The sequence below is a fragment of the Halichoerus grypus genome, chromosome 11 (assembly GCF_964656455.1).
Source record: "Halichoerus grypus chromosome 11, mHalGry1.hap1.1, whole genome shotgun sequence".
In the NCBI taxonomy this organism is placed as follows: domain Eukaryota; kingdom Metazoa; phylum Chordata; class Mammalia; order Carnivora; family Phocidae; genus Halichoerus; species Halichoerus grypus.
The window spans coordinates 50,765,781-50,788,023 of record NC_135722.1 but is presented as its reverse complement, the minus strand read 5'-3'; the positions used below and the strand labels follow the sequence as shown (position 1 = coordinate 50,788,023).

The following is a 22,243-nucleotide window of genomic DNA, read 5'->3' as shown; positions in this document are numbered from 1 at the left end:
TCTCTGTCTCTCTAAAATAAATAAATAAAATCTTTAAAAAAAGAAGTACTTCTTTACATGGTGTGAAGTACGTTCAAAATCATTAGTTACCCTAGAAGAGTATGTTAGCCAAATTTATCATGAAGGTGTTAGAATGGAGACAGGTTTTATTTTTTATTTATTTATTTTTTTAAAGATTTTATTTATTTATTTGAGAGAGAGTGAGCGAGAGAGAGAGAGAGGAGAGAGAGAGCGCACAAGCGGGGGGAGGGGCAGAGGGAGAAGCAGACTCCCCGCTAAGCAGGGAGCCCGATGCAAGGTTCGATCCCAGGACTCTGGGATCATGACCTGAGCCGAAGGCAGACACTTAACCAACTGAGCCACCTAGGCACCCCTGGAGACAGGTTTTAAGTCATTTAACATTTCATAAATATTTGAGTTCCTGCTATGGGCTAGTAGTCCTTGGTTCTTGGTCTGGGTGCTGGGGAATATATTGGTAAATAAAACATGCAAAAATATTTTTCGTTCTGGAAGTTATATTCTAGTGGATGAGTGGGGAGACTTACACAGTAAACAAATACATGGGTAAAATATATAGTGTGTCAGATGATACTAAGTGCTATAGAGAAGAATAAAGCATAGAAGGAGGATGAGGATAAGAAGAGCATGGCTGTGTTTGGGGCATTGCAGTTTAAAATAGGGTGATCAGGGAAGCCTCACTGAGAAGATGACATTGACCAAAGACCTGAAAAAGTATAGATAGTCACAAGGCCAGGGTTGCCAGGATAGAGGAAGGGAGGGGGGGTGGGAAAGCAGGAGTTGAAGTTGGGGAAGGGGCACACAGGACAGGTTGTGTAGGACTCTATGGACTATTATAATGATTTTGACTTCTATTCTGAAGGAGATGTTAAACTACTATTAAGGCTTTTTGAAGGGGATAGTGACATGATTTTGACTTAAGTTTTAAAGAATAATTCTGGCTGCCATGTGGGACAAGGGGAGAAACATCATTTAGGAAGTTATTGCAAGAATCCAACTGATTTATATATTTGTAAGGGAAGAAGGAAAGATGTGTATAGAATCCCTACTCTTTGAAGATACAAAAATAATTTCTTGATGACTCTATTGGGGTCTGAATCTTTTATCTGTGAAATAGCATCTTATGTTGGTCAATTTTAAAAGTTCATGGGTTGATTACCTTTGATTCTTTGATGTTGCTATCTTAATGAGTGCTAACATGAATTACATGGTTTGATTCTTCAGATGGTCGCCAAGAGCGGGTTATGTTTGACAAAATTACGTCTCGAATCCAGAAGCTATGTTATGGACTTAATATGGATTTTGTTGATCCTGTAAGTAAATATGGTTTATATGTAAACCTTGCTTCATATGATTCCTTTTACTAGTCCCTTATCTCTTATCATTCACTTGATAAATATTTTGGTTTGGTATTTTGGTTATGTCCTTGGATATAAAATGTGAATTCATTGCTGAAAACTTACTTTCTAAAACAAAACAAAACGAAACTTATTTTCTAACTTTTGGTCCTGTGAGTTCTTTTCAGAGAATTATCAGAGTGAACAAAGAGGAAAACTTAACATTAACATTTCATATTAGAGACTTCCTTGGGTGAATTGTTTTATTCATAAGTGGAAAAGCCTGTAGAAAAGCTTGTTTTGGAGTTGTGGTCATTTGTATAGGAACTAGTTTGAAATTTGCTTTTTTGTTATCTATGTAGAAAGAATACATTTAAGTAATATAAAGTAGATTTCATGGTCAACATTTAAATTAAGGAGAACACTTCATAAGCAAGTTGTTCTGTTTTTCTCATTATTTTTTATAACTTCCCTACTCTAGACCCTCATCGTCTCTAATCTGGACTGCTGTCTCTAGTGGCCTCTAAAGTGTCTTCCTTTAATCTTGTCCTGTATAGATGCATCTTACACATAGTTTCCAAAATGATCTTCGAAATGGAGTCTCTAAGAACCCTTTTTCCAAACCCATTCATATTGCCCCAGCCTTATTTGGGTATTTTATCTGTACTGCTATGGCACTTGTGCTGGCCTCCTAGCATTAATCACGTGATATGGAAATTAATTATATGTCTCTGTCCTTCCTTAGAATCAAGTGTGGGCTGTGTCTTAACCTTGTGATATCTGCCGTGCTTGGCATGTATGTAATTAGACACTTGATAAATATTGAATTGACCAAAATGTTCAAAAGAAAATAATTTTAAACAACTTTAAAATATGCTTATTATAAATTCCCTTTTATATTTAGGAATATAAATAATATTATAAATAAATATTTAGGAATATAAATAAAATATATTTATATTTTATATTTATTTTTATATTTAGAATTCTAAACAATAATTAGAATAATAAAGTGTTAGAATTGGAATGAATCTGAGAGATCATCCTATTTCATCTTCCTGTTTTAGAGATAAGAAAGGTTCAAGGAGAAGGGGAGTGACTTATACAAGTGACTTGTTATTTTATCCTGAGTTCTGATTACTTGCCATGTAGCACCAGAAACTATTCAGAAGATTTCACTACTCTTTTACTGAACATAACTTATCTCTTGGATCTGAGAAGAAAGTGATCAGGAGCTTGGGCTTAGGTATAATATAAGTAGAAGAGATTATAAACTAGTAATACACACACACACACACACACACACACACACACACACTTTTTTTGAGGGGGACATGCTTTGGTTACCTGGGAAGTGCATTGATTTTCTGTTGAATTAAGGTGTCTTAAAGATTCAGTAAACACTCAAGAATTTGTTTTTCTTAAAAATGTATGGTAATAACTTGTGCATTGTGTGTTTTAAAAAGGAGAACCTCTTACAAAATGGTCTTGCAAACAGCGAAATGCAGTGAGGTCGCATGGGATCCCGTGGAGCAGGAGTCGTAATAACCGTGGGCAAGTCCCAGTATCCTGAACCTCAGTTTCTCACATAAAGTGGTGATAGTAATAAAACCCATCTCACATGGTGACTGTGAAATGTCAGAGATGATGAAAATCGAGCTACTTTGTAATTTGTGAAGTACTAAGGGAAGAGTAGTCACTGAATGATTTATACCTTCATCTCCTTTAATTGGAATGATTAAAGTTTGATTCATTTGCTTTCTGATACTTGTCCTTAGGTAGGACTGGGGAAAATGAGTAAGTATGTAGCTCAAACCCTGACCACAGAGGGAGAATTTGAATGAAAGATGAGGAAATACTTATAAAATCACTGGTTTGTTTTCAGCTATTTTCCTGTGAGACCATTACTCTTTATAACAGCTATACTTGGGTTTTTTGTTTGTTTGTTCGGTGACCCCTCTTCATTGCATATGTAGTATGCATTTTCTGGTGGCTCTATTGGTTTATGAGTTCTCGTTACTAAGTTTCCCATAGTCCAACATTCTGAAAGATAATTTTTCAGAAAAGGAAGTTGTCTGGTTTTTTTTTTTTTTGATAATAAATTTGATTGTTTTCTTCATTGCTCTTTTAAGGAGGCTAGTGGTTCTTGGGGAAGCTCAGGTAGTTCTTGGTTTTGTTTTAATAGGCTCAGATCACCATGAAAGTAATCCAAGGCTTATACAGTGGGGTCACCACTGTGGAACTAGATACTTTGGCTGCTGAGACAGCTGCGACCTTGACGACTAAGCACCCTGACTATGCCATCCTGGCAGCAAGGATTGCCGTCTCCAACTTGCACAAAGAAACAAAGAAAGTGTTCAGTGGTGAGTCTGGAGGAAAAAGTTAGAATTCTCAGAAAATGTGTAAGACTACTCAAATGAAACCTTAAATGTCAAAAGAAAAGTTACGTCTTATTTTAAAGGTGTGCGAGTTAGTGGCATAGAGGGGATTGGAGCTTCCTGGTTCTCCATGCTGCTGACCTGCTGCATGAGAGAGTCAGTGGATCCTTTTCTTCACCCTTTTCTCTCTGTCTCTTTAAAGTTTTACTTATTTATTTGACACAGAGAGAGAGAGAGAGAGAGAGAGAGAGAGAGAGAGCACGCACAAGCAGGGGGGCCGGCAGGCAGAGGGGAGAGGGAGAGAAGCAGGCTCCTCTCTGAGCAGGGAGCCCCATGCGGGGCTACATTCCAGGACTCTGGGATCATGACCTGAGCCGAAGGCAGATGCTTAACCACCTGAGCCACCCAGCGCCCCCCCACCCCCCGCCTTTTTTTAAAGCCTGTCTTTAGGTGGTTGATGGTGGTGTGGTTGGAAAAACGAGTAATATTTATTGGCATGTTCTGGGTTGAACAAAATATCCTTTGTCACCATTAGCAAGCACTTCATTACATCACTCCCATTTTATAGCTCAGGGAATGTGAGCAAAGGAAGGTTAAATAATTTGTTCCATATGTAACAAGTGATATATGAAAAGTGGACTGAGATTAGAAATCTTTTGGCTGTCAATTCCAGATCTTTATGTGGAGCTCAAACATTATATCACCCTCTTCATTAGATTTATTGTAGATATATTAGTTATCCCAGAATTGATCTATAGATTCAAGACAATCCTAATCAAAATGCCGGCATTATGTGTGCATGTATAAGTTTTATATGTAAATGCAGAGGGTCACACTCTGTTATGATGTCTTGAAGAAGAGCAAAAAGACAGGGCTTATTATCTGCGTTTATAGAAATGAAATGCTTGGGATGATAGATTATAAATTTATAGTTGAGTTTCTATTCTACTGGGATAAAAAACCATTTGAGAGGAGATAATAATTTCTGTTTTTCTTTATTTTCAACCAATAATTCTCAATGGTTTGGTCATCAGAATCACCAGGGAATCTCTTTCAAATTACGAGAGCCTATGTTTACTCTAACTCTGGAAGATTTTTCCTTAACTGAGGCATTATTATGTATTTATTCAACATGTATATGGTTATTGAGCACTTTCTGTGCTAGGCAGTGAGGTAGGTTGGCATGAAAAAAAGGTTTTAGACTATTACTGGAGGATTGAATTTGTTGTTAAGTGATTTTGACATTTATTTATTTAAAAATTTTTTTAGATGTGATGGAAGATCTCTACAATTATATAAATCCACATAATGGCAGACATTCTCCCATGGTGGCCAAGTCAACACTGGATATTGTTTTGGCCAATAAAGATGTATGTATAATGCTTTTCTGGTGAAAAATTTTTTTATAGATTTTTTTTGTTTTAAAGCAGTAAGCACATTTAAAAGAATTTAAACACTACAAATAGTATAGGTAAAAAGTTATTCTCTCTCCTCTGAATCCTACTTTTCCTTTCTAGAGCAAGAATGTTTTATCATTTTAAAATGTATTTTTCTAGAGCTATTCTATAATATGTATGTGTGTTTGTATATGTGTACATACATATTTTTCATTTTAGTGATAGTGTACTATGCATACTGTTATTGCTGATACTTTTTTCACCTACAAGTTTATCTTAGAGGTAGTTCTATACCAATATTTATGAATTTACCCTATTCTTTCTAACAGCTGCATGGCCTTCCATTTTATAGATATATTGTCATTTTACATATATGTAAGAATTGTTAGTGATGAATATTTGTTTTCCATTTTTTGCTACAGCGAATATCCTTGCATGGTAGGTGCTTTGCTCATAGATGAGTATATCAGTCAGATAAATCCCTTCAGTGGAGTTACTTAGCCAAAGAATATGTGCATTCAAAAATTTTGTTAAAAAAATTTAGTAGACATTGCCAAACTGACTCCCAGCATAAAATCTTGAGAGATCTTGCTCAGCAACTTAAAAATTATCCACTTGTGTTTTAACCCCTTTCTTAACTAGATCCCACAGGAGAGAAAGGGAAGAATGTGTAGGTCTTGCCAGCCCTTTTGTACATGGATTTATATACCATGGATATCTGGACAGATTAGAAACCAGTTTTAACCTTGGGTAATAGGATGATTAGTCACCTCTCTCTCAAAATAGGTATCTGATGTTAAAGAGACTGAGAGAAAATTGAGTTGTTTGTGTGTTGTTCGTATGTATAATCTGGAAGACAGATTAAAAACAAAAAGAACAGCAGAAACCTGTATTTGTAAAATAAGTACTGATAAGTATTTCAGTTCCCCATTATCCGCGCTAGGGACCTACCTGCTTTTGGCAACAAAGATGCCCTTAAAAATTTAAGAGAAAAGGAAGGGTTTTGTAGAGATTTTTCTAGGCCTTGGCTGTGGATCATTATGCAGAAACACTGTTAGTATTTTGAAAAATAATACTAACTCCATTTTTTTCTATCCAGAATGATTATTTGTACCTGATTGCTTTTGTTTTCCTCTAAACAGCTTTATAGCCAAGAAAAACTCTGTAACAATGACCGTTGTCACACACTAGTTTGTTTAAAACCAGTTAAATTTTTTTTGAAGAGCCTTAGAATTAATGTAATCCTATCTTCTGTCATTGTTATCATATATAGTTATGTAAAGTTTAAAATGGGCTAATTTTATTTTATTTTAAGATTTTATGTATTTATTTGTCAGAGAGAGAGAGAGAGCACAAGCAGGGGGAGCAGCAGGCAGAGGGAGAGGGAGAAGCAGGCCTCCCACTGAGCAGGGAGCCTGATGCGGGGCTCAATCCCAGGACCCTGGGATCATAACCTGAGCCGAAGGCAGACGCTTAACCAACTGAGCCACCAAGGCGTCCCTAAAATGGGCTAATTTTAAAATAAAAATATGTATTAGTAAATATGTGGTACCAATACCTTTAGATTAACAGGTAGTCTAAAAGCATGTTTGAGGATGATAGGGGCGCCTGGGTGGCTCAGTCGTTAAGCGTCTGCCTTCGGCTCAGGTCATGATCCCAGGGTCCTGGGATTGAGCACCGCATTGGCTCCCTGCTCCGCGGGAAGCCTGCTTCTCCCTATCACACTCCCCCTGCTTGTGTTCCCTCTCTCACTGTGTCTCTCTCTGTCAAATAAATAAACAAAATCTTTAAAAAAAAAAAAAAAAAGGATGATAATATGGTCCCTCTTGTGCTCATGTTCTTTCCTTTTTTAATTAGAGGTGAACTGTAAGATAACGGAAAGTTTGGAAAATCACATTAATATTTTTACTTATATACAGCTTACATTTACATGTTCTCTTCTAGTCTTTTAATATACATGTTTTTAAACCTAATTAAGATATTCAATTGATACATTGTTTTATTTTCCTTAACGTTAGATATAAATTTCTAGTCTACAGTACTTAGTGTTATCTCTTTTGTATCCTTTGTCAATTTTAGTTCTGGAGTCAGGGCTAAAAGATACCAGATTTTGTGAAAATAAGTCTAATTATCTTAATTATAGGTTTTTTTCCCCTTAACCTCTTTCAGCGCCTGAACTCTGCCATTATCTATGACCGAGATTTTTCTTACAACTACTTTGGATTTAAGGTAAATAATGGGCTTTAATAAGTGGGAATTCCTCCTTAAATCAGGATATACAGGTTTTTTGTTTATGTTTTAGTTATATGATTATAAAGGCAGTAAGTTTTGGGAGTCGGGATGGACCTGGGGTGGGGATTAGGTTAGGGTGGTGGTGGTTGTTTGAATTAAGGAAAGATACCTTATCCATTTGCAGTTTTTGAATTTTCCAAATGCTACCCGTGGATTACTTGAGGAATTATATAGATACTTTGCTAGAATTATTCCATATTATTCTATTTATATAACAACTATTTATTGAATTCCTACTATGTGCAAAGTGCTTTTTTAGGTACTTTTGTGTTGATAAACAGTATTGTGTAGTGATTGAGAACATGAGTGTTGTTGTCAGACCGTCTGAGTTCAGGTCTCTGCTCTATTTCTTATTAGCAAGTTACTTAATCTCTCTGCTCCGGTTTCCTCATCTCTAGGATGGGGATAATAATAAAATTTCAACAATAAATTCTCTTGAGAATTAAATGAGTGTGAGTGTGTGTGTGTGTGTGTGTGTGTTGCTTACATCAGTGCCTAGCCTTAGAATAGCACTTCATAAGTGTTAACCATAAAGATGATGATGATGATGAATACCACAACTTCTGCAATTAACATTATACATATTAATACAGAGCTGGCTTTTTCCAGGAATTTTCATGTAGTCTTTTCCAAAACAAACAGCCAACTGATAATGTTCCAGATTGAAGCCAGTAAGAGTAAATATGCTATTCCTTTCATTTAAAATCATATAAAAACTGAGAATATTTAAATAGATTGCCTTGGGGCGCCTGGGTGGCTCAGTCGGTTAAGTGTCTGCCTTCAGGCTCAGGTCATGATCCCAGAGTCCTGGGATCAAGCCCAGCGTCCGGGCTTCCTGCTCAGTGGGGAGCCTGCTTCTCCCTCTCCCTCTGTCCCTTACCTCCCTGCTCTGTCTGGTTCTCTTGCGCACGCGCACTCTGTCTCTCTCTCTCTCAAATAAATAAAATCTTAAAAAAAAAATAGATTGCCTTATTGTGAAAGATATATCCATTGTGCCTTTAAAAACTGTGCTCTGGAAGTGTTTTGGTTGCTTTGGTTTTTCTAGACGCTGGAGCGATCCTATTTGTTGAAGATCAATGGGAAAGGTGAGAAATGAACATGTTTGTTTTATTTTCTATTCATTATATTGAATATAGAGCTCTGAGCTATTAGCCTTAACATTTCTATTTAAACACTAACATTTTTAACTTTAGGTTTGGCTTTTGAATAATTGTTGGCGCTTATTGGTAGAAGTTTTTTAAATTGTCTTTTGTTGTTCCTTTTTGACTCAGGTACATGTCTCAGCCTAGTCTTTCTGACATGTCCCATCATTTGAAACTCCTTTTGTTTTTAGTGGCAGAAAGACCACAACATATGTTGATGAGGGTGTCTGTGGGGATTCACGCAGAAGATATTGATGCTGCTATTGAAACATACAACCTTCTTTCTGAGAAGTGGTTTACCCATGCCTCTCCCACTCTCTTCAATGCTGGTACCAACCGCCCACAGCTTTCTAGGTATGTGTCATCTCCAGTCATTTTAAATGTTCTGAAATGGTTTTTTTTTTAAAGATTTTATTTATTTGACACAGCGAGAGAGGGAACACAAGCAGGGCGAGTGAGAGAGGGAGAAGCAGGCTTCCCGCGGAGCAGGGAGCCCGATGCGGGGCTCGATCCCAGGACCCTGGGATCATGACCTGAGCCGAAGGCAGACGCTTAACGACTGAGCCACCCAGGCGCCCCTGAAATGGTTTTGATTAGGGAAATAAACCTTGACCTGAAGAAACAAGGCAGTTAATCACATAAAAATTAATTTAATGAACACTGAATCACTCCTGCTCTGATCAAATGAGATTTGCGTCCTGGAAAGCTCTGCTGCAGTGTGGTAAATGAATTGGGAGAAACAAATGCTGATAATGAAATTTTTAAGTTGACTGTGATGATGTTTGCACAACTTTCTGAATATACTAAAAGCCATTCATTATACACTTTAAATGGAGAACTGTATGGTATGTGAATTACATCTTAATAACATTGTTTTAAACACAAATACCAAAAACTAATTATGGGACTCTTAATAGTCTATACAAGAGATTGTGGTAGTTTGGATTAGGGAAGTGAAGTACAGATTGAGAGAGTAGACAGATTCAGGAGCTATTTAGGAGGTAAAATTGACAGAATTTGGTGATGTTTTGGATGTGGGTCAAGGTTTGTTCCTGAGTTTATGGGTAGAGTAACAGGATTAATGGTGATACCATTTTCTGAGAAAAGGAACACTGAAACAGAATCCAGTATTATGTTAAAAAAAAATACCCCTTAGCAACATTAGTGTATCCAGGAATTCAAGGATACACTAACATAAAAAACTGCATTAATGTAATCCATTGCACTAACATTTTATACCATCAAATACTCTTTCATAATAAAACAAATTTAACAAAATAGATACAGAAAATAACTTTCTTAATTTGGTAAGAGATATCCACTAAAAACTTAGATCTCTGTCACCTCTGTTTTCAGCATTGTAGTGGAGGCTTGAGCCGGCATTATAAGATAAGAAAAAAACGGATTGTAAATGAGGGAACAAAACTTGTAGTGATTCACAGATGGTATGGTTTTTACATAGGAAATTCAAGAGCATCTACACATAAATTATCAGAATTAAAAAGAGATTTCAGCAAAGTATCTGGATATAAGTTCAATACGAATGAAGGGAGTATCTCTAGCTGTTAGAAGATTTAAGTTTTAAAATATATCATTTATAATACTGGAAGGTACCCAGGAATAAATCTAATAAAAGATGTGGAAGACTTTTACGGAGAAAATTCTAAAACAGGACATTAAAAAACATTTAAGGACATTAAAAAACAAATGGAGAGTGATTTTATATCATAAATGGATTTGATATTATAAAGATGTCAGTTTTTCCTAAGTTAACTTATGGATCCAGTCAAAATGTCAGTATGCTCATTCCAAAATTATTGCAGAAGAGCAAAAGGCTAAGAAAAATTTACTAGGCTTTTCAAGATACCAGTTCTAATCCTTGGAACCTGTAAATGTTAACTTATAAGGAAAAATGGTCTTTGAAAGTATGATTAAAAAGGATCTCGACATAGGGAGGTTAGCCTGAATTATCCAGGTGGGCCCTAAATCCAGTCAGAAGTACCCTTATAAGAGAGAGGCTGAGAGAGTAAGGTACATACAGAAGAGAAGAGGCAAGGTAAAGATGGAGGCAGAAATGGGAGTGATGTGGCTACAAGCAGAGGAGCCACTAGAGGCTGGAAGAGGCAGGGATCTCTTTTCCCCTAGAGCCTCTGGAGGGAGTGTTCTTGATTCTGGCCCAGTGGAACTTACGTTGAACTTCTGGCTCTGGAATTATGAGAGAATAAGTTTCTGTTTTAAGCCATCAGGTTGGTGGTAATGTGTTAGGGCAGCCACAGGAAACTAACATAAATTGCAATAGCAAGTTTTGAAGAGTAAGTCCTACCAGGTTTCAAGACTACCATAATGCCATGGTAATTAAGACAGTGTGATATTTACTCTGAGATAAACAAATAAACCAGTGGAGTGTAACAGAGAGCCCAGAAAGAGATTGAGGCTTATATGGGAAGGTGTCGTTGCAGTTCATATGGGGGAAACGGTGCTAGGGAAATTGGTTATCTTATGGGGAGGAAAGGTAATTAGATTTCCCTTTTTCATTCCATATAGAGAAATATGTTCAAGAAAGAAATTTTATTTATTTATTTATTTTAAAGATTTTATTTATTTATTTGACAGAGAGTGAGCTAGCGAGAGCAGGAACACAAGCAGGGGGAGTGGGAGAGGGAGAAGCAGGCCTCCCGCCAAGCAGGGAGCCTGACGTGGGGCTTGATCCCAGGACCCTGGGATCATGACCTGAGCTGAAGGCAGACGCTTAACGACTGAGCCACCCAGGTGCCCCCAAGAAAAAAATTTAAATATGAAAGTAAAATCTTTTAGAAGAGCATTAGAGAAAATAGATAAATGTCTATTTTTCTCCCTACTTTTTACTATGAATTTCAAATATTCAGAAAAGCTTAGGGGCGCCTGGGTGGCTCAGTCCTTAAGCGTCTGCCTTCGGCTCAGGTCATGATGGGGATCGAACCCCGTGTCGGGCTCCCTGCTCCGCGGGAGGCCTCCTTCTCCCTCTCCCACTCCCCCTGCTTGTGTTCCCTCTCTCGCTGTCTCTCTCTCTCTCAAATAAATAAATAAAATCTTAATTAAAAAAAAGAAAAAGAAAAGCTTAAAGATAGTGAATGCCCATACACTTACTTACCTCTGTCTAGATAAAAATATTACTACCATTTTGCCATATATATATATATATATATACACACATATTTTTTTATCTTTAAAATTAAAGATATTTTTTATCTTTAAAATTAAAAAAAATTCTTTTGTCTGAGTCATTTGAAAGTGAACTGTAGACGTCATGACTCTTAATACTTCAACCTACATCTTTTTTTTTTTTTTTAAGATTTTATTTATTTGATAAAGAGAGACACAGCGAGAGAGGGAACACAAGCAGGGGGAGTGGGAGAAGGAGAAGCAGACTCCCTGCTGAGCAGGGAGCCCGATGCGGGGCTCGATCCCAGGACCCTGGGATCATGACCTGAGCTGAAGGCAGACGCTTAATGACTGAGCCATCCAGGAGCCCCTCAACCTACATCCTAATAGGAGAATATGTATGATCTCAGAGTGGTAAAGGATTTCTTAAAATAGTCATAATAGACAAAACAACATTAAGGAAAAATTGATTACATTAAAATTAAAAACTCCTGTGAACCAAAAACAAAGTGGAAAAAGAAGTTCCAGACTGAGAGAAGATATTGACAGTGTATATTAACTGTCAAGGGATTGTGTCAAGACACAAAACTAAATAGGAACATGGGCAAAGGATATAAAAAATAATTCACAGAAGAAACTTGACTGGCGAATAAACATAAGAGTTTAGTAATTAGGAAAATGAAAGTTAACATAATGAGATATTTCATACCTATCAGACTGATAAAAATTAAAAGGCTGATAATACCAAGTGTGGCTAAGAATGTAGAACACAGGGAACTCTCATACGTTCCTAGGTGAGTATACTTATCCATCCACTTCGGAGAATCTTTAGTAAAGTGGAACATACGTGTATCTTTTGACCCAGGAGTTCCCCTCCTGGGTTTATATTCTATAGAAATCCTTCAACCTAAGCATCAGGAGATATGTTTAAGAATTTCCACAGCAACATTGTTTAGAATACCAAACAAATTGGAAATAACCCAAATGTCCATCCACAGGCAAATGGACAAATATATTGGCATATTCATACAGTGGAACAATTTGTAGCGATGAGAGTGACATGTATCAGTAGGAAAGAATCTCTAACACAATATTAAGTTAAAAGCAAGTTGTAGAAGGATAAATAAATATGTAACCAGAAATTTAAAAATGATAAATGCCAAAAGAAGGTAGAAATGCATGGATATGGTATGGGATTGTAATTACACTATATCTGTAGTGTAGATATAAGTAGATGATAAGTACAAAGTATATGTCATATTCTCTGTATCTTTCTCAATGTTGGCATATTTAATAGAAAAAGTTAATGGATAGAATCTGTTTGAGTGGATATATATTCAAGGTAGTGAAGGGATCATTGGTAGAGTAAGTAAGGTTCCTGAGGTGGGGAGGAGGATGAGATCCAAATCACAAGTTGTGGTGGTGGGGGGGTGTCTTCAAAAAGGCTGTAAAGGAGCTAAATTTTGGAGGGCCTATCAAAGAATTGATTGACATTGGATAGATGTTTCTTATTTCATAAATGTTTAATTTTACTTGGCTTACTAATAGGTTGGAAAGACCTATTAGTTATGTATGCTTTGCTTAGGAATTTGCATGAGAAAATATGATAAAGCACATCTGCAGTCTGATGAACACATAAATTAATATTTTAGACTTTATTATAAGACTTCCTTCTAGGGGCACCTGGGTGGCTCAGTCGTTAAGCGTCTGCCTTTGGCTCAGGTCATGATCCCAGGGTCCTGGGATCGAGCCCCGCATCGGGCTCCCTGCTCCGCGGGAAGCCTGCTTCTCCTTCTCCCCCTGCTTGTGTTCCCTCTCTCACTGTGTCTCTCTCTGTCAAATAAATAAATAAAAATCTTAAAAAAAAAAAAAAAAGACTTCCTTCTAGGCCTAGCGTCTAGGATAGGCAGGAGGTGTTTTTAAAATAATACGATTTGCACGTTCTGCATGGAGCACTGGGTGTTATACACAAACAATGAATCATGGAACACTACATCAAAAACTAATGATGTAATGTATGGTGATTAACATAACAATAAAATATTAAAAAAAATAATACGATTTGTTGATGTGTCTTGTGTCATGTCCAGTAGAAGGTTTTTTTTCTTAAAATACCTAGGAGTTTTTTAAACTTCAAATCTTTTATTTGCCCAACTTACTGTTTGGGGGGTGTATAGTCAATTTTGTTTCTCTGCTTTGTTTCATTTCCTTGCTGAGTTGTGACTTTTTCTTACCCCATAGCTGTTTCCTTCTGAGCATGAAAGATGATAGTATTGAAGGCATTTATGACACTCTGAAGCAGTGTGCGTTGATTTCCAAGTCTGCTGGGGGAATTGGTGTTGCTGTGAGTTGTATTCGAGCTACTGGCAGCTACATTGCTGGGGTAAGCTTCTGTTTTATGACTAAAAAATTGTAGGCTACAGGGATTCAGGTTGAGAGGGCATATGCTGGGGCTTGGGAGACCTGGGTCTCTGATAAGTGCTGGCTAGTCATACATGACTTTGAGTGAGTCATTTCACTACTTCTAGCTTCTGGTTTAGATTAGATGATCTGTAGGATTTTTTTAGCTCAGATTTTGGAATTCAGATTTATCTTAGCAATACTAATAGCAGCTATCATTTATTGATTGCTTACTATATGCTAAGTCTGTTATAAAAGCTTTACCTGAGTTACTCATTTAATCCTTGCTACAACCGTAGAAGGTGGGTACCATTACACATAGTAGGAACTTCACTCCTTACAATAACTTTGTGAGTATAGGCAATATCGGCTTCATTTTACAAGTGAGGAAACTGAGGCATAGAAAATTAAATTACTTCCAGAGATCACTTAATATGTGATAGAGCCAGGGTTCATGCTTTAAACCTTGGCACCTTATGATGTAAGTTTAGCCCTTTGCTAGTTCACTATTCATTGGGGGTCAAGATAAGGATGTTGGTTAAGACCTAGATTTAAATTCTATCTCTACTACTTACCAGTAATGCAGCCTAGCGTAAGTTATTTTACATCTCTGAGTTTGTTTCCTCACCTGTAATGTGAAGAAAATATCTAACCCTATCAAATAAAGTTAGAGAGTCTAGAAGGAAATTATTCCATTATGTAGTGTTTTGGAGCCCTTACACATAATAGTAGGGTGAGCTATTGTTCACTTATTTTTCTAGACGTTTAAAGGCTTGCTTTGGAGTTAGAAGGATTATTTTTAAAATTTGATGAGGTATCTTCTAGTTTTAGGAGTCTATATTTTCTTACTTTCATTCTAGGATCCATTTATTGTTGAGAATCTCCATTTATCTTTATTGTCTTTATTTATCCATTGTATATAATTCTTACTGTAAGTTGCCTTGAATTCTTTTGGGAAAAAGACACTGTAGTAGTGTTTTTACTCTACCCAAAGTAGATCTATGTAATGTCCATTAGAAGGTATGGAATTTAAATTTAGCTACCCTGATTTCAGATTCTTTTGACTTGTAATGTTGTATCTCATTGTAAATTAGAGATGTAACAACAACATTACAGCAATAATAAGAGAAAAACAACATTTTGTTTATTTTATATTGGGTATTCTGTTTTCAAAGCAAAGGGAGAGATGGAGAGCAGATAAGACTTTATATAGACTGGGAGAGAGTAACTTGTTGAGCCATTTTGTTTTTTTCCTTGCTTAGTCCCACTTTTCTCCTCCAGATGCCTTTATTCTTGGTCTCTCTTTCAGACTAATGGCAATTCCAATGGCCTTGTACCAATGCTGAGAGTATATAACAACACAGCTCGATATGTGGATCAAGGTGGAAACAAGGTATGTTCTGTTACTCGAAAGTCCTGGAAATCAGAACTAAAAATCTTTAACCATGTATGCTTCAAATAAGATGTATTTGTTACTGTATATATATATATAAGATGTATTTGTTACTGTATATATATTTCTAACTACATTCCTAATATACTGTATATATTTCTAACTCCTTTTTTTCACTTTTAAAATCAATTTAATGAGGTATAATTTACTTACTTTAAGTGTGTACACACTTTCAGTGTACAGTTTGATGGATTTTGACAAATACATATACTTGTGTAGTCACTACACCAATCAAGATATAGAACATTTCCCATTACCCCAAAATGTTTACGCAGGCACCTTTGATTAATCACCCCATCACCCCCCTGCATACAGACTTTTCCCCTGGCTCCAGGCAGCCAATGGTCTAGTCAGCTTTTATTTATTTATTTATTTATTTATTTATTTATATTTATATTTTTTATTTTTTAAGTAGGCTCCACACCCTGTGTGGGGCTTGAATTCATGACTCTGAGGATCAAGAGTCACATGCTGTACCCACTGATCCAGCCAGGCTCCCCCTAGGCAGCTTCTTTATATGACAGCTTATTGGCAAAGAATTTCTAAAGTTGTGACTTAATATTAATACCTAACCTTGAAAACGGGTTGTAATAGTCTTGTAGCTTTTTCTTTAAAAAACAAAAACAAAACTCTGCCTATTTCACAGAGGGAGAAGTAAAGTTGAGAGGATTGGATTGTTTACCCAGTGTTAACAGCAGGATAGTTGCAATTTGAGCTTGCCTCAGACAGATACGTAGGCACACTAATCAACTGTTAGTTTATGGATTTCCCTTGATGAACTTTAAAAACAATCTGTGGAGACCTTGATAAGACATCATTTTTTTGATCTTTAATAAGAGCACAACTTATTGTCAAAGATAAAGTGATTTCCTGTGGGCTTCGTATACCTGTCATATAAGGTCAAGTGAGTTGTGTGGCATCTGAAAGGAAGCTCCATCTGCAGTTCATTGTGTCACTTTGGACTAGTTATTTCATCTTGTTCTTACCAATTGCTCTTTTTTACTCCTAGAATTGTAAGGACAATATTACTACTTATATTTGTAGTACCTTTATTTGTATTATCTCATTTATTTCCTTAATTGTGAAGATCAAAGGTGATATTATAAAATTGCTTTGGAAAATATGAAGTTTTTTTGTTTCATTCTGATTCTGAAAAGAATGATGGTTTACTTGCCTTTAGCGACCTGGGGCATTTGCTATTTACCTGGAGCCTTGGCATTTAGACATTTTTGAGTTTCTGGATTTAAAGAAGAACACAGGAAAGGAAGAACAGCGTGCCAGGGACCTTTTCTTTGCCCTTTGGATTCCAGATCTCTTCATGAAACGAGTGGAGACTAATCAGGTGAGAAAGAGGTACCTGTTGGTAAGAACAACTTGATTCATATCAGCTTTCTTTTTTGTCATCTTAAATCATGGTTAGGAAGAGCCCACCTATGTGTTATGCTATGGAAGGCATTTTAAGCAATTTAAGAGATGCCATTCCTGCCCTTTTGGGTTTTTATTCTCTAAAGCAGACGCTATCTGACCTAAATGCTTAAAGGTCATGTATAAACAGGCAGAACTAGATGTTTGAGCCTGAGCCCAAAATGGTTATTTCTACAGCAGATCTCTAAGAGAGTCTATGGAAGCCACCCTATCCCTTGCCATGTTCCTAATGGAGTATGTGCGGTTGGTTATTTCAAGTCTCTTATGGGTTCTTCCCTTTATAGGACTGGTCTTTGATGTGTCCAAATGAATGTCCTGGTCTGGATGAGGTTTGGGGAGAGGAATTTGAGAAGCTATATGAAAGGTATGGGAAAAATATGAAATAATAATTTTTAATCATGTGTTTCTTTTATTTGGGGGATTCAAATTTCAAAACGTCATCAATCATTAGCCAGTTTCTAGGAATCTTCAGAAACATCCGGGAGAGAATGTGATTAATAATTTTATTTTGGTCAGATTTGCTACCCGAATCTTCACCAAAATTTGGTTTCTGTCTTCTTTCTTAAAATTTTGTGACTTAGAAAGAGGTGCTTTGGTTTTTAATTGATACTTATAAAAATTAAGGTAAAGGGTTATTATTTTGCTTTGTCTCACAGTACATTTGATTTAAAAAGTTATGCTTTATATTGCCCACAGAAATCAAGAACACCTAGAACACATGCCACTAGTTCATTAAATAATAGCACAGTAGATTTGACTACTTTAGGTGTTATTCCTATTCCTTATGAAGGGTATTGTTGATTTAGTGGGATTTGGGTATATTCTAATGGGTCCAGAGCTGCCTGATTTTCCTTTGTCTCTCTAGCCACAGTAAAATGAATATCCTATTCCTTTTGTTCCCCTTCTGTCTTAGCAAAACATAGTAAACATTTAAGAATTTTCATAATTTTATATTTTAGTGTCTTCAAGTTGTCTGCAATAAAGATTTTCTTAGGGAATATTAAAATAATATTAGCTTTGCCTTTCAGTTATGAGAAACAGGGTCGTGTCCGCAAAGTTGTAAAAGCTCAGCAGCTTTGGTATGCCATCATTGAGTCTCAGACAGAGACAGGTACCCCGTACATGCTCTACAAAGATTCCTGTAATCGGAAGAGCAACCAGCAGAACCTGGGAACGATCAAATGCAGCAACCTGTGCACAGAAATAGTAGAGTATACCAGCAAAGATGAGGTAGGTAGACAAACTTCTGCCCAGAGTCCTGAGAGAAGAATCTTAGGCAGTTATTATTTGTGAATTCCCTCACTTGATTTCACTTGAGATAGGGGAAGGGAGTTTTCATAGTTTGCTATAAGTAGAAGGGCACTAAAATAGAGATGACAAAGAAAGGAACAGATGTAATCTGTGCCCTTAAATATCTTATAGTCTAAGCCATGTAGGAAAGACTCACTTTTTTTCTTACACACACATTGTTGTAATAATCTTTTCTTGGTGTTCAGTTATGGTGGTTTAGGACAAACACAAGAATGTGTCAGGATGCTCATTCAGTTTAAAGTATGTAAGCAGGTAGAGAGTCCTTTCAGTGAATGGTGAGACAAAATTCTAATGTCAGATCTTTAAGGCGATTCATAGAAGAGGCGAGGCTAGAGATGGGACACAGATTTGATTTAAAAAAAAAAAAAAAAGTTTATCGAAAAGCTTTCCATTTGGGAAGAACAGCCTGTCAGATCAGAGACAGGAATAGGTTTTGTGCAGAGAGTTTCAAATAAGTTTGTTCTGATGGAGCAAATACATTATGGTTTGGTATATGGAGAGATGGCTGTGGCTGGGGGAGGGGAGATAGTAGGTGAAATGTCTCGCATGTCACAGAGTAGGAAGCCCTTGTTTCCTGAAAGGAAAATAGCATCAAAATGCTAGGATGAGTCAAAAGGAATGAGATCTTGCCATTTGCAATGACGTGGATGGAACTGGAGGGTATTATGCTGAGCGAAATAAGTCAAACAGAGAAAGACATGTATCATATGACCTCACTGATATGAGGAATTCTTAATCTCAGGAAACAAACTGAGGGTTGCTGGAGTGGGGGGTGGGGTGGGAGGGATGGGGTGACTGGGTGATGGACACTGGGGAGGGCATGTGCTCTGGTAAGCGCTGTGAATTGTGCAAGACTGTTGAATCTCAGATCTGTACCTCTGAAACAAATAATGCAATATATGTTAAGAAAGAAAAAAAGAAGAAGAAGAATATAGCAGGAGGGGAAGAATGAAGGGGGGGAAATCGGAGGGGGAGTAGAACCATGAGAGACGATGGACTCTGAAAAACAAACTGAGGGTTCTAGAGGGGAGGGGGGTGGGAGGATGGGTTAGCCTGGTGATGGGTATTGGGGAGGGCACGTTCTGCATGGAGCACTGGGTGTTATGCACAAACAATGAATCATGGAACACTATATCTAAAACTAATGATGTAATGTATGGGGATTAACATAACAATAAAAAAAATAAAAAAAAAAATGCTAGGATGAGAAGGATAGTTCTTGCTTCTGGTAATAGAGTGTCTTGGTGTGAGAGGAGGTTGGAGGTTAGCTTACGGAGATTATTGCAGTGGTTGGATGACAGGCTGCATGGATGTTGGATGTAAACTATGGAAATGAGGAAGGAGCAGATCCCATATGCTAGGACCTAACACACATGACAAATGAAAAGTTGAGAAGAAAATGGTAAGTGAATTAAACATACTGCTAAGGTTGTGGTTTAATTCAGCCAGTTACTGAGCACCAGCTATGTGCAAGGCACTGAACCAGGTGCTCTGGGATGTGAGTGATTATAGCTCAGGCCCTGCCCTTTGGAAACATATAATTCACTGATGGAGAAAATTGGCATGTACTGTACTCAAGTAACTGTTGTACAAAATAGATTATGCTACAGAGACTAGAATGACCCTTCTTAAAACAAAAATCAGATCATATCCTTCCTCCACTCAGCACTCCTCTTTGACTTTCCAACCCATCCAGAGTTTGTTCATTTTTTAAAAATTGAAATACAATTCTCATACCATAAAATTCACCCTTCTAAGTGTACATTTCAGTGTTTTTTAGTATATCCACAAGGTTGTGTAACTGTCACCAGTATCTAAGTCTAGAACACTATTCATCAACCCAGAAAGAACCCTTGTACCCATTAGCAGTCACTTGCTATTACCCTCTTCCCCCAGCCCCTGGCAACTGCTAATCTATTTTCTGCCTCTGGATTTGCCTCTTGTGAACATTTTCTATAAACAGAATCATATAACATGGTGGTCTCTTGTGTCAGGTTCTTTCACTTAACATGTTTTCAAGGCTTATCTGTGTTGTAGTATCTATCAGTACTTCATTCATTTCCATCCAGAATTCTTACAGTGCCCTGTGGGTTCATGCACAACTGAGTATGCCCATCTCATCTACTGTTACTTTCCCCCTTGCTCACTGTGCTCCAGCCCTACTAATTTCCAGGTATATCAAGCACATTCCCTCCTCAGGATTTTTGCTGTCTAACCTTTTCAGTTCTTTGTTCATATGTCTCATTCTCAGTGAGATCTTCCTTGACAACTCTATTTAAAAATGGCACTCCTTCTGTCCTTATTCCTAGAACCCTTTTGTCTTTTCCTGCCTTATTTTTCTCCCTAGCATTTATCAGACTTATGCAATCCGAGCTATGCTTTAAAACTGGGTACTTAGGCAATGTGTAGAATTGAGTTAGATATGAAGGGCACGAGGGAGTCTAGGTGAGAGGAGTTGAGATTTTGGGTTATGATAGTCCAAAATGGAAAAGGAACTGTATTCATTCAGCATTATTAAGCATTTATTATATACCAGATGTGGTACTAGTACTAAAAATATAAGGTTAAATAAGATATGTTTCTTTCCTGAAAAAGCTTACCACCTAGTGTAGTGTAGTGGAAAATCACCTGAAGAGCTTTTGCAAAATTCACAAATTTGATCCCCTATTGTTAGGAACTTATCAGAATCTCAGTAAGAGTAAGGTGGGAATGTGTAATTTGGAAGAGCTTTCTGCAGTGATGGAAATGTATCTGGTGGCTGTTGAGCACATGAAATATGACTAGTGCCACCGAGAAACAATTTTTAATTTTATTTAAATAGCTACATGTGGCTAGTGGCTACTGTATTGGACAGCACACATCTACTGACTGAGACAGATACACATAAGAAATTAGAGCACAATGGGAGATCTGTCTGGTAATAGAGCCATGGACTATGGAACACAGATTCTCTACCTTACCTATTTCACTGGTGCATGTTACAACTCACACGTGGATAGGTATTGGGATTTAGAAATGAAGGATGAAGAGGGAGAAGATAAAGATACAAATTTTATAGTGTTAGAGGCTTACATGGTGTCGTCATTGACACAGGGGGAAGAAATAAAAATTGTGTGATTCTTGACTCTTTTTCTTTGCATTCCAGGTTGCAGTCTGTAACTTGGCTTCCCTGGCCCTGAATATGTATGTCACGTCAGAACACACATATGACTTTAAGAAGCTGGCTGAAGTCACCAAAGTCATTGTCCGAAACTTGAATAAAATTATTGATATTAACTACTACCCTGTCCCAGAGGTATGAATAGAGGTCTCTGCTTATTGGTAATTCTTGAAATCCAAGTTGGAGGGAGCTTATCATGATCTGCCAGTCATCATTTAAACGGCTGTCATTGGAATGGTGTGAGAAAACAGAGATAAAAAAAAGAGCATGTATCATTTGGTGCAGAGTGTTGCCTTTTCTGTTCAGTAATGTCTCCTTCTTCTCTAAATCTGTTGGCACAAAGGCATGCTTATCAAATAAACGCCATCGCCCCATTGGAATTGGGGTACAAGGTCTGGCAGATGCTTTTATTCTGATGAGGTATCCTTTTGAGAGTCCAGAAGCCCAGCTACTGAATAAGCAGATCTTTGAAACCATTTATTATGGAGCCTTGGAAGCCAGCTGTGACCTGGCCAAGGAGCATGGCCCATATGAAACCTATGAGGGCTCTCCGGTCAGCAGAGGAGTAAGTATATGGATGAAATTTCTTTTTGCCTGTAAGTTCTTACAGTAGGCTGAATGGTAGCCTACAAAAAGATGTGTTCACATCCTAATCCCTGGACCTATGAGTGTTAACTTTTTGGATTTCAAAAGGGTCTTTGCAGATGTAATTAAGGATTTTGAAATGAGATTATCCTGGATTACCCAGGTGGGCCCTAAATCCAGTGACAATAGTTCTTACAAGAGACA

At 37.2% G+C, this 22,243-nt stretch overlaps 1 protein-coding gene across 1 annotated transcript in view; it reads left to right on the top strand.

Moving 5' to 3' along the window:
• The window catches only part of RRM1 (ribonucleotide reductase catalytic subunit M1), a 37,313-nt gene that overhangs the window by 6,222 nt on the left and 8,848 nt on the right, over positions 1 to 22,243 (top strand). Inside the window, exons 2-14 of the mRNA XM_036074420.2 lie at positions 1,243 to 1,331; positions 3,541 to 3,718; positions 5,003 to 5,103; positions 7,300 to 7,359; positions 8,468 to 8,507; positions 8,756 to 8,918; positions 13,947 to 14,088; positions 15,415 to 15,498; positions 16,739 to 16,900; positions 17,268 to 17,347; positions 18,012 to 18,213; positions 21,440 to 21,589; positions 21,798 to 22,019. Coding sequence (XP_035930313.1) covers positions 1,243 to 1,331; positions 3,541 to 3,718; positions 5,003 to 5,103; positions 7,300 to 7,359; positions 8,468 to 8,507; positions 8,756 to 8,918; positions 13,947 to 14,088; positions 15,415 to 15,498; positions 16,739 to 16,900; positions 17,268 to 17,347; positions 18,012 to 18,213; positions 21,440 to 21,589; positions 21,798 to 22,019 — 1,673 coding nt within the window. The remainder of the gene's footprint in view (positions 1 to 1,242; positions 1,332 to 3,540; positions 3,719 to 5,002; positions 5,104 to 7,299; positions 7,360 to 8,467; positions 8,508 to 8,755; positions 8,919 to 13,946; positions 14,089 to 15,414; positions 15,499 to 16,738; positions 16,901 to 17,267; positions 17,348 to 18,011; positions 18,214 to 21,439; positions 21,590 to 21,797; positions 22,020 to 22,243) is intronic.